This window comes from Orbicella franksi, chromosome 9 (assembly GCF_964199315.1).
Source record: "Orbicella franksi chromosome 9, jaOrbFran1.1, whole genome shotgun sequence".
In the NCBI taxonomy this organism is placed as follows: domain Eukaryota; kingdom Metazoa; phylum Cnidaria; class Anthozoa; order Scleractinia; family Merulinidae; genus Orbicella; species Orbicella franksi.
This window is the reverse complement of record NC_138153.1, coordinates 5,939,801-5,952,300: the sequence shown is the minus strand read 5'-3', so window position 1 is coordinate 5,952,300 and position 12,500 is coordinate 5,939,801. Positions and strand designations below refer to the sequence as shown.

The 12,500-nt window shown below is 40.4% G+C and overlaps 2 protein-coding genes across 4 annotated transcripts in view; one reads left to right on the top strand and one right to left on the bottom strand.

Moving 5' to 3' along the window:
* Positions 1-12,500, bottom strand: part of LOC145496460 (uncharacterized) — a 76,325-nt gene that overhangs the window by 17,056 nt on the left and 46,769 nt on the right. For all 3 annotated transcript variants that reach the window (XM_081476126.1, XM_081476124.1, XM_081476125.1), the window contains exons 19-20: positions 9,472-9,852; positions 8,916-9,284 (exon numbers count right to left, since the gene is read on the bottom strand). In XM_081476126.1, the coding sequence (XP_081332252.1) occupies positions 8,916-9,284; positions 9,472-9,852 (750 nt within the window). The remainder of the gene's footprint in view (positions 1-8,915; positions 9,285-9,471; positions 9,853-12,500) is intronic.
* Positions 9,894-12,500, top strand: part of LOC145497317 (uncharacterized) — a 6,891-nt gene continuing 4,284 nt past the window's right edge. The window contains exon 1 of the mRNA XM_081477140.1: positions 9,894-9,902. Within this exon, the coding sequence (XP_081333266.1) occupies positions 9,894-9,902 (9 nt within the window). The remainder of the gene's footprint in view (positions 9,903-12,500) is intronic.

Sequence of the window (12,500 nt, the reverse complement as noted above, 5' to 3'; positions counted from 1 at the left end):
GCGGGTTTCAGAACAATTATATACTGCACTTTCTATGGGGTCGTTGGTTGGTTTAGAAAATACATGAAAAGAAAAGCTGCTAAGAGTGTCACTCGTAAATATATGTCGCCAGCAGAGTTTGAATATTGTCGCGGCTGTTTAAAAGAAACCCTTCAAATGGTCTCTGAGTAGTTTCGCATGTGCGCAGGTTCGAAAATTGTACGAATTGGAAAGGATTCTTTTCGATGTCACTGAAAGGAGCCGAAAGCAAACTTCAAGCAAGAGAATTAAAAAGTTAACTTGATACAAAAATAGACTTGTAACCTGAATTCTTTATTCATGACATCTTCGATTTTTCTATTTAGGGAAGTTTGTTACGGTGACATCGTCTTTTGTTTTTGCCTGAGTGATTTTACACGCCGAGGCTTTGATAGTACAAAGCGGAAATGAATTTCAATACACTGAAAGGGAGTTCAATATTCGAAATGTACAGCTACGGAAGCAGTGAACACAGTTTTTTTCCGAGAGCTGCGTGGTCGATTTCACGATCGGCTGTATTAATGACAACCGAAAGCTCTTTAAAAATAGAAACACGCACAGTCAGCAGGAGGGGTATTTATTTTGTAAACAAAGTGTCAAAATCTATTATTCTCGGCTTTCACGTGACGTCATCATTTTCCAAAATAAAAAATTAACAATCCTTTTGAAGTTTTAGATTCATCACATGTAAGACCCTCTAATAAGTTGACGTTTTGCAACGTTTAAGGCCGATAGGGTTCTTCATTTTGTTATAGAGCACGTTTGAATTTCCAAGTTTATGCGTTGCGTGACATTGAATGGCAGCCCCATAGGGCTCTCGATTAGGTCCAAAGATGAGTTATTGCTCACGTTTTTACCACCTAAATAGTTCTTGCTCTATAAGAAGTATTAAATTCAATGTGTCGGATCTCCAGAGTAATACCTTTTCGTTTCGATGGCAAAACTTAATGACAGATGTTTCTGTTACTTTCGGCCGCCACGAGGCATGTTGGTGCCCCTCGGAAGAGCACCAACATGGCGTCTCCATACAAAGTGTGGCTGCTTCTAGGTAACTTTACCAGAAGAGTTTCAAACCCAAAACGACGTTTATTAACAGGTAGCGAGTACTGCTCGGCGTACAATTTGCTTCCTTAACACTGAATTACAAGGATGTACGATTTACCCGAGATAACAATCTGGATGACAAAATGAAAAGAAATAAACTTATATACTAACACATCGCCAAGAACAAGACTAACAACAATTCGCAAAAGATACAAAAAACTGTTTCTCACCGTTTAGGTCTTCGGTAACACATGATACGATCCGATGGAAAACGATTTTGTTTACATCTAAGCACCACGCGATGCGAAAACACAAAATGGCGGAAAGCACGACTAGTGAGCGGTTACCTAGCACTTGAAGAATGTCCGCTGATACACAATCTGGCTGAACTGCAACCACACAAAGCTCTATAAATTTGGGTGAATCACTTTTCCGAATAACGCGCGAATGAATAACCGCACAAACCTAAATCTTGGCGAGGTTGTTTATATATCAATCATCTTTCGTATCCCAGCTTGTTGACTTAATTTATTGGATAGTTACGATTTTTATTTTTGATGGCGTTACACTGCAAACCAGCCTTTCTACAACTTTAAACAACAACTGTAAAGACGATATTTTGTGTGGCCGTACAACGCAAAACGGTAAATCTAATGAGGTTATCACGCTTTAAATCTAAAATCTAAGATAAAGAAAGACAATATTGATTTTTTTAACGCGATAGTATTAACGGTTTGAGCTATAGTCTGTTCACGTGACGTCATCAAATTTTCAAATCCAAAACTAAGGAGCCACTAAAGGTTTTATCCTCATCAGGCTTAAGAGGGTCTAAATTTGTATCAGTTTACGACTTTTCAGTTCAATAGCATCCTTTGTTTGGAAACCAGCGCATTTTGAATTTCGGAGTTGTGGCGCTGCGTGACATAAAGCTAAGATCGGGTTTGTTGAAAAATATTCTTGGTTTGCACTGTCACGCAATAAAAAAATAATTCGAAAACCATTCAGTGGATAAAGTTAAGAAATTGTGATGTAATAGGAGATTGATAAAAAAAAGACACTTCTCCAAGTTTTAAGTCTGTGCGTTTTCCTAAACTTCAGATATTTGACGAAATATTTTGCACAAATTTACAGAGCCCAGTATGGAGCTGCCATGTTGGTGTACCTCCGTAGGACACCAACATGGCGGCCGGAAAATAGGGTAAACATCTGGAACTTACTTTGGCTATGTAGGCGACTGATTATCTGTACTGACAAAGACAAGCATTTACATAAGCATTTTTCTTAATACTTTAACTTCTGAATAGGCTAAAAATCACGAGATAAGTATATATTTTTCGACAAACGCGTTGGTAGCTTTATGTCACGCACCGCCATAGCTCTGAAATTCAAAATGCGCTGGTTTCCAGACGAAGCAAGCTACCGTGACTGAGCTGAAAAGTTGTAAACAGATATAAATGTTCGCCCTCTTACGCCTGACGAGGATAACAACTCTGGTGGCTCCTTAGTTTGGCGTCACCTGTAAGCCAGGAATACACTTATCTTAAAGTTAAAGTATTAGGAAAAGTGCTTGTTTAAATTTTTTTTGGTTCGGTGCAGATTATCAGTCGACTAGATGGCCAAAGTAAGTTCCAGATGTTTACTCTATTTTCCGGCCGCCGTATTGAGGGACTAACGAGGTCCTCCAACATGGCGGCTCCATACTAGGCTCTATAATTTTGCGCGGAACATTTCGACGAATATCTCAACTTTGGGACAACGCACACACCTTAAACTTGGAGAACTGTCTTCCTTATTTATCGTCTATAATATCACAATGTCTTGACTTTATCCGATGAATGGTTTTTGATTTTATTTTTTACTGCGTGACAATGAACAAATTCTGTTAGCGTCGCGCACAGTTTCTAAAAGTAGACTACATCACCAGAGACCTCCAGCTGACTCAGACAAAAATTACAGTTCGGTAGAAGGTTTAGTATGAGAGTGTTGTCTTCTAGACCAGACAATGAGAAAGAAAAGGAAAGATTGGTGTTCTAGGTTTTTGTTTCGCTTAAATAATGCTAGAAAGCAAACACTGCTGCTGTGGGTGACGTGAAACGGATTCAAGGTGTCCAGAAAAGAGCATAAGGGCCTGTTCACAAGGAGAGAGGGTTACCCTAGCGAGCGGGTTACCCTAGCACTCACATTTCCTCTTTTTTTCTTCGTTTCGTTCACAAGGCAGCTAGCCGGGTTACCCGGGTAGGCTGGTTACCCTATTTGCGTGCTAGGGTTACCCTGGCAGGCGGGTTAACTTTTTTTCTTTTTTTCTTTTTCTTAAACACTCAAGATGGGGTTAACCCGCCTACTCGGGTTAACTTTCTACTTGTTTCCAGACCCTTTAGGTGCTAACGACATGCAATTAATCCCCATCGAAAAAATCTTTTCGAACCGAGACTCTATTCGTAAGGCCAGGGAAGCTTTTTTAATTCAAAAAGGCAGAGCAATTGATCCTGATGGTCTGAACATGCGCGAAGAAACATATTAATTGTTTCCATTTGTTTTCTTTCATGATGTTCTTTTATCATGTTATTTTATTTTACCGTATGCTTATGTCTAATTTACACTGCCAATTACTTTTACGTATTTCCGGTATTCCGTACGTAAATATCGGCTACATAAAAACACGTCCCAATGTAAAATTTTCATTGTACCTGAAGAAGGCTGGTTTGGCCAGCCGAAATATAGTACACCTTCAAAAAATCATCCTACGTTGTGTCGGTTTTTGCTTTTGTATTCTTCCTTTAGGTGCAACCGCGCATTAAGTTGTCCCGGGTTGCAGGGTTACCCTACCTGTGAAATTTTGCTTATAAACCCGGGCTATCTTTTGACCTCCAGCTAGGATTAACCCGCTTGCTAGGGTAACCCTCCCTCCTTGTAAACAGGCCCTAAATGTCACGAATTGCACGAGGATCTTACCAAGCCGCAGTGACAGTCGGACAGATCCCAAAACCTTCACGAATTGGAAGTCGAGAACTTTTAGCGAGGCGGTTGCGACTAGCCGATCGGAATACTTCAAAGAGAAATGTATTACGAAGAACCTTATCTGCTGTTTATCCTGGTCTTCAAGACCAGGATAAACAGTACAAAACATATGCCATTTGATTGGCATTTCGGCTGACTTATTTCCAGAAATTCCCAAATTTGACAACCCCGGACGTCCGCTTAAACGAATACGATAGAACGGGACGACATAATTATTATCACTGAGACAATTCCAAATTCATAGCAGACTTAGGTGTATCGTGCAATTTGGAGGACCCAGATTTTAATAGGTATCAAAGAAGTAGGCAATGGAATGGTTTGTTTGTCTGAGTCACACCGGGGATTAAATTTTCTTGACTTCATTTCTGCGCGACGTTATTTATCAACAGACACCGTTGCTGTTTGTTACATATTTCACTGAAAAGCCCCTGGGGGACGTGGAATAAACGTATGTATGTATGTATGTATGTATGTATGTATGTATGTATGTATGTATGTATGTATGTATGTATGTATGTGTATGTAGTCGCATAAGCATCACAACGAACAAGTTAAGATTTCCTTGTTTTGTACCGCGGACATTTGATTGGCTGGATATGAAAATTTTGGAACCTATTGTTTCTTTTCTGCCATCTGATTAGTTTTCAATGTCTGGGTGGCCCCGGTTTTCAGTAAACGCACTGTAATCGAAAAGCAATCATGATAAATTTAGACATCATTAAAAACTAAAAAAATATCTCAAAACATAGTTTTTAACTTTTCTTAGAATCGCGATATATCCTAGTCGATCACATCTCATTTAAATTTATGCATTAAAAGTTGGGTCACGATGGCCGAAGGACAATATGAAAATAATATTCGTGCACAAGCATGAGCTGCGCAACTCCTTGCAGGGTCTCAAATTCCGATTGTGCGTTGCTTTGACAGAAGACTGAGGAAAAAGACGCAAAACACTGAGCGAACGAGCAGTGGAGAGGTCAAAACTGGTCACTGTAAAGTATGGAGAACAAGATCTCTGAATTAGAGTTGAGAGTTGCTCAGCTGTAAAATGCTACGTTCTTGAGTACTATGAACAAGGGAAAAAGGGAAGACAGAAGCTGTCATTTTGTTGAAGGTATTGTTTTCCCGTACGACCCTCTCACAGTGCTGTTTTTGTGCATTGGCATATGCGTGAACCCTGGGGGACTCCCATACAAAAAATGACGGCGACGCTCGTCGCACCTTTTAGGGGTTAAAAAAGCAGTTTTGGTATCTCTTAGGTTGTTCAGCTTCGAAAAGCCTCTAGCTTTTCGCGACATCTTTTAGGGTTTTGAGTCAGGTTTAGTTGACGTGTTGTTTTACAATTAGTACCTTTTTGGGGTGAACAAAATGTCAAGCCATTCGCACAAAACAGGAACCTGGTACCTCTTATGGATTTTCTCAAAATTTTCGACGAGCACCCCCGTCTTTTTTATGAGGGAGTCCGCCCATGACCGGCCTGTATCTCAAAATTAACATTACTCTCAAAAAGTGACGAATTCAATACGCGAGTTCATAGAAACACCGGAATAACTTTGACTTTCACGTAGTTGCGGGATAATATCTCAACAGCCGCCATCTTGGATTCGTTATCTTGGATTGCTTGATTTTTCCAAAACGGCAGAAAATCAGCAAAATAAAAACTCAAAACTAATCAAAATCAGTAAGATTGCTTAAAAGTTTGAAAACCGTAGCTACCTGACTGAAAATTTAATTTGGCTAATAAAAACGTCAAAATACGGTTGCCATATCGTGAACCCTGATACATTTCAGATAGAGGCGCAAAGCTCAGTGACAACCACCACACCCCAAATTCTAGCATTATAACACGAGTAACTCATAATCTAAATGAACTTAATTTTAAAGGAAGTAAAATCTGCACACGAGCCAAGTGACCCATCAGGCTGGCGGTTATCTCCGGTTTCTGTAGCGTGGAGTGACTAGAAGTATTTCTTCTCCCCCCTGGATGGGATGCTAGTCCATAGCAGGGTTACCCCTAGCATTAATATCGCCAGTCCCCATTTATACAACTGGGTGGAGAGAGGCACTGTGAGAGTTAAGTGTCTTGCCCAAGAACAAAACACAATGTCCCCGGCCAGGGCTCGAACCTTAAACGGTCGATCCGGAGGACAGCGCACCAACCATGAGGCCACCGCGCACCAAGTTAAGAAATAAATCATTAATCGAAGGTTTTAGCGCAAACATCTGTAAAGTAAATAATGTCACACTCCCTTCATTCTTGATTGGTTCGCTTTGGGCGTGGATGCGGCATGTAAGTCAGTATGGACTCTTTTCTCCCGCCCTAATAGAAGGGTAGGTAATCGTATGAATGCAAGTGCAGTTAAGGATTTCCAACACAAGTGGTATTTAAAAATTCTCTCCAAATTCCATAAGATTTTGGGAAAGTGCAATTTGAAAAAAAATTCAACTACCAAGTCAACAAATAGATTCTAGGTTGCTGTCCGTCTGTTCAGTGATTGAATACAGATGACGTCAAAATGTGGTAAGAACATCCATGTCCGCTCCGCTACTGAATGAATGGAGGTGGGGTGTAGTGGAATGCATTGGGACAAGGCACCAGTGGAGTGGCCCTGGAGCGAGGGCGATGACCCGATTGACAGATGGGTGCTTCGATGGTTGCTATAGAAACCGACGCCATACAGAGGCTTTTGTATAGTCACACAGGGAGATGAAAGACTGGGGGAATGAGCGTGAAGGTGGGAGCGACTAACAAAGGGCTTTGCACAGCTTTGCAGAGAGCAAACTTCAAAACGTACGCGTCAGGATGACAATGGCGAAGGCAGATCCCTGCGTACGAGCGGGGCTGCGCCAGGCCGAGGTTTAGCGCTGCCCTTCCATATATTGACTTCTGTCAAAGTCAGAAAAAGTGGCATACGAGGCGATAACGATGGTGTGTTTCTGATGGAATCTCCTTGTTTTAAGCATTAAAGAATCCGTCAAATGTCAGTGACGTCACCTATGCGTCCTTCCTCGAATTGATCATAAGTGAAAAGCAGTCAAAATGTGACAATAATTCCTTTAACTGCTACAGCCTTTTATATGATTACTCATCTTTTAGATGCCTGATAAAATTACGAAACTGAGCGTGTTAATTATAGCACCGCAGAGCAAATTTATAATATATAACTAGTAGTAATCAAAGATTATAGCAGTGCGTTCACGCGCGTACTTTGCATGTTTGGTGTACTTTTGTGGCGTTCGAATATGGCTCGATAGGAAACTAATTTTGATCGAATGTCAGATAACGATCTGCACGTAAAGTTGAGCTACCGATGAATAGATTATAGCCTGCGGTAAAAGTGTTTTTAATTAATTAAGTATTTACTTGTACTGGACAAAACATTTGGCAAGGCATTTGAACTGTTGTTGACACTTAGAATTCAATTTCAGATGGCCAACGCTTGCAACAAATATTCTTGAGAAAGTAAAGTTTTGACCAGCGACCCTGCAAGACAGCGCGTCGCCAGATGTTGTCAAATTTTGTGTTTGTAGTTGATTACATTGCTCGAATGAACATCTTGTCCACTTTTAAAAATGAAAAAGGTGAATTAACCACTCTGACCACAAACCACGGCCTTTTGGCGAGTTACACAACACAAAAAGTTTGTTTTCTGACAACCAATTATGGGCACAACGAATTTGCCGAGCTGCAAATCGGAAAATTTATTTTCTCACCACCGATGGGAGGGTCACCATGGCCATTTGCCGAGCTATACGGAAGATTTGTTTTGTTACCGCAGTTCATGGCCATTTGCCGTCGCCGAGCCACAAAACGTTCGTTTCTGATGACACAGGCTTTAGTTACATGTGTCGAAGACTAGTGGGCCAAAATACATGCAGCTTTGCGAAATCATACACAGAGAATGTCGAATCTATACGGCGAAGAGTGACTGCGTGCATGCGCTCATGTACTTACGTAATTTGCCTCTGCTGTGGGTGGCCAAATCGGTGACCAAAAAATCTCGATACAGACTGGATTAGGATTGCCTTACACTATGTGAACGCAATCAACGATAACGGAATAAGCCTCCTCTCAGCCGAACACAATGCAGTAATTTTCTCAGTCATATCATTATGTCCGTATTAACGGGATTATACCAATTTCAAAACAGGTATACGGTTTTTTAAAGTGGCTCCCTATAGTTTTACGATTGCACGTGCACAAAGAACGAAAGCTCAAGTAATCTGCGCGCGCTCAAAGGAAACCGTAAATGTTTTCCGATTTTTATGACGTCAACACGAGAAATGGCAAAAAGCAAAACTGGCAATGAATTTTCTCGCGTTTCCTTGGGTGAATTGTTTTTTTTTTTTCAATTTGCCTCAGTTGTAACCATATACAGTTCCTATAAAATACCCTATTTTTGTTAAAATCTGTCAGAGGTAATCCAATATATTTAGAAAAATGACAAATTACAGAATATTGGAAAAACAATATTGACTTTTTACCAATTCGAAATGTCAGGCAATATTATTTCCATGATGTGGCGAATTATGCAAAAATTTCACCGAAGGAAAGTATAAATATTAAGGAGTTTAGGCCAAAATGAGGAATATATCTGCCTGTCATTAGATGAGATGCTGCCGTGGCAACGGCCTTAATTCAAAAGTAGGACAACCAAAACATAAGCCTTATTTTAACAGTACCCATACTGGTAAATCTCCACAGAAAAAACTTTAAGAGAAATTAACTAAGTTTCTTTTTCTAACTCGCGCTCTATAGGGAGGATGTTCGTAAATACTCTACTCTAGTCTACTTAAGTCTTTAAACTACAGACCCGATCACAGTAATTGATTACCTGGAGGACGAGATGTATTCACAAATATCCAAATTGTGTACATTTGCACTGATACCATATTTGCTTCAACGTCCCTTCCAAGAGACTTTCCAGACGCTTTAATGTGAACTTTCACTCTAATCGTGCGCCCGTCGTCGTTCTCCTGAATTGCAGTCAACACTAATGAGCCTCTGGCAACTTGTAATCGGTTCCAAAAAACCTGCTCTCGGTTGACTTCAGATATTTTCTTGCAATCCTGGCAAGTGTTGCAGTGCGCAAACTTGCTTCCATTAATGCTATGCCACTCTGTATCGACTACACGTTCGCATGGTGCAATGCTCTGTAGGATCTTTGTTAAATTAAGATCACGGCGTTCATGAATACGCACACCTGAACGTGAGAGAGCAGAGATACAAAACTTATTAGTCATAGTGAAATCATCACTTATCACACTCCCCTCCCCTGCTATTCCGTTTCCTTTATCACAGTCCCCTCCGTTGCCTTTCCTTTGCCTTTATCATAATACCCGTAAGTGTACGCGGATAAGCGCATCGTACTCGAGGACAGCATAACTTACATTTTGCGGTAAAGTTGATCTTGTAGACATGCGAAGTCAGGGAGTTGTCCGAGTAGAGAACTTGGCACATTGTCCGGGCATAACCGTTTGTGTTGTTCTTTGCTACTCTTTGTAGGCTCACAGAGCGATTAGAAACTTTCAGCACTTTGATTCCTTCTGACAGCACTGGTCTCGTTACGATACAGTCCATGTCGTATTTGTAACAGTAGGCGAACTTGTTCCAACCAGCGTTAGGAAATTTAATTTTCCACTGAACTTTATGGACTGCATTTACGTCAGTGATACCTTCACAAAATAAGGTTAGCAACCCATTGGAGCATGCTTGTCTTGATGTTGTCGTTGTTTCTACCGCTGTTGTTGGCGTTGGGGTTTTTTTGCCCGCTGAAAAGGAGTAACAAGTTAATGACAAATTTTAGAATTGAATGGTTATGGTAAGGTCAAGCCAAATTTTCACGAGAAACGTTGTAAATAATGTGAAGCTTTTGTGGTTGCTCTATATAATATTCGTTTCACTGACTACAGTAGTCATTGGTAAATTTTTGGGGTTTTCTTCAGCAAATAAATGTTGTTGTCGTTGTTACTGATGCTGATGCTGATATAACATATTCATAACTTCACGCTGTGAAGTTAAACGAGGTTGAAGGGTAGGTTACAATGATAGGTAAAAAACAAGTTACTTTCTTTGTGCGCCTTGATTATTTTACGTAATCTTTGTCTAGCTTCTGCTACAACCGCAGAGCTGTCACGTGCGCATGCGATTCGCACTGACTTCCCCAAAATTTGCTGTTGAGGCTCTAGTGATATTCAGCTTCGAGAGAAATCAGCCAGATTTTTCCACCGTGTAAAATATTATAGGCCAAGGAAAAAGTGCCCTAATATCTCCCAAACGTAAAGGCTAAAGCGAGTGGATTCACTTGATCTAGGAATGGACGCCATTTTAAAGAATTTTTTCATCCCTATCCAATCATAGATGTAACTTGAGAAGTTTGCTCCGCCTCGAGTAACTCTAAGAGTATAGTCATACAGTAGAACTTCCGGTTGCGACCACCTCTCTTAAGTGAGAGGTAAGAGAGTGAATCCCCCATAAAGGCCTTATACCCAAAGTAATCCCTCTTAAGTTGGTACCCAGTTCTTCCGAAGATGTTACTCACGCGATGCGTGGACAGCCCAAGCAACTTTCTCGCAACAACAACAACAATATTTATTTATGCCAACAAAAAAAAGAACAGGACAGACGAATACAAGTTGAAGCTTATAAATAAGGTATTAGCTGCCTATAACAACCATACAACTAAAAAATTAAGTAGCTATTTATAGGATACAGCTACCTGAGAGGACTGGCGGGAAAAGCCATTTTATATGTTTTGATTTTCTTACGCGGTTACGACGTTATATACCACATATATTTTCAATACTCTCTACAGCTCTGCAGTCTTTTTGTTCGGCCTGGCTTTGTTCACTTTGTGCTCCTTTGGCTGTTCATTCTTTCGCCATTTACCGTAAATTCTCGAATTAGCGCCCGGGGCGCTTATTTCAAATTTAGGAGAAGACGGGGGGACGCTTATTTGACGGGGGGCGCTTATTCGAGGGGGAGAGGCGCTTATTTAATTTTTCCAAATCGTGACCTGACATGATCATTTTTTTAATAACTCATCTGGGCGTAAACAACAACATAAGATGTTTATCGACATAAAAAGCTGATCCTAAACTGTAAATCGCGGCACTGTTAGTACTTGTAATGTTTTCCAAAGTTAACGGGTTCACAAACTGAAAAAATGCACAAATCTAATACTACACGAAGAAAACTATACATCCTTCGTTGTCTCATTACTCGTCCACAACATGGGGGAAGGGGAGAGGGCGGATATTCGAGGTGGAGGGCGCTAATTTTAAATTTTGGCCGATAGGAGGGGCGCTTATTCGAAGGGGGCCCTTATTCGAGGGGGGCAGGCGCTAGTTCGAGGATTTACGGTATTCGGTTTAAGAGCCAGTGCCCATAACTATGGACCAAACAACGGCACAAGTCGAAAAATCGATTTTGCTCATTTTTTGCCCATAGATTGGCCCTAGCTAGTAAACAAACGGACCATAGTTAGTTTCTGCTAATGCAGTTTTTTTGGGGAGAAATTTGCGAAAAACGATTTCGCCCCAATTGAGCTCAAAATCTACTTCCTGTTATGCTAAATTTTCTGAAAATTTGATTGCTTTGCGCGTCGCACAGCAGCTACTTGCAATTGAGAATCTTTCAATGGTCTTTACATTCAGCTCAGGTCTTCATGGTATGACTGAGCGAAAAATAAAATAAATCGAGGTTTCTTTTGAGCGCGAAACGAGATCGAACAGAAACGCAAAATATTACGTTGTGTTGCAAACGAATTATAGCACTAAAATATCGCCATATTTTTCTATGGGCTATAACTTTAAATACCATGAAAACACTTTCTACGGGTTAACTGTACACCCACCTGTTTGAAAATCAAAAAATATCTCTGGGCAAATGGTTTTAAGTCGCCCGCCTTGGCCTGTGCTTCTCGTAAATTTTTTCCTGAACCGCCGTGAGAATGTAAACAATTGCGTGACGCGCGCGGTCACCCTGAATACATAATTCGTTTCCAACAAACGTACCGCAGGTGGCTATCTTAGAACATTTGGGTGAAAAAAGAAAAACAAAATGGACCACTTTTAACTTTAATATTTTGAAAGTCATCGCTTTGGAAATTTCGGTAATTAAAAACGCCAATTAAAAGCAAATTTACTTGGAGTTCGGGTGTTATTGCTATGTCGTTTTAAGCTGTCGTTCTTTCTTTGATCATTTTAATTACAAGAACGAGTTCTAGAAAGAAAATCGTTCTAAGTTCATTTGTTAAGCGTAATGACAAGTCGATATTGTTGGTTTGTAGCCTTACGCGATCTGAAGAAACGCTACAGTGATTAAATTTGTATTTGTTGATTTCGACGGATCGATTTTCGGTTAAACCTTTTTATTTGTACCAGCACATTTAGTGCCTTTTTTCCTGCTAAAAAGTCGG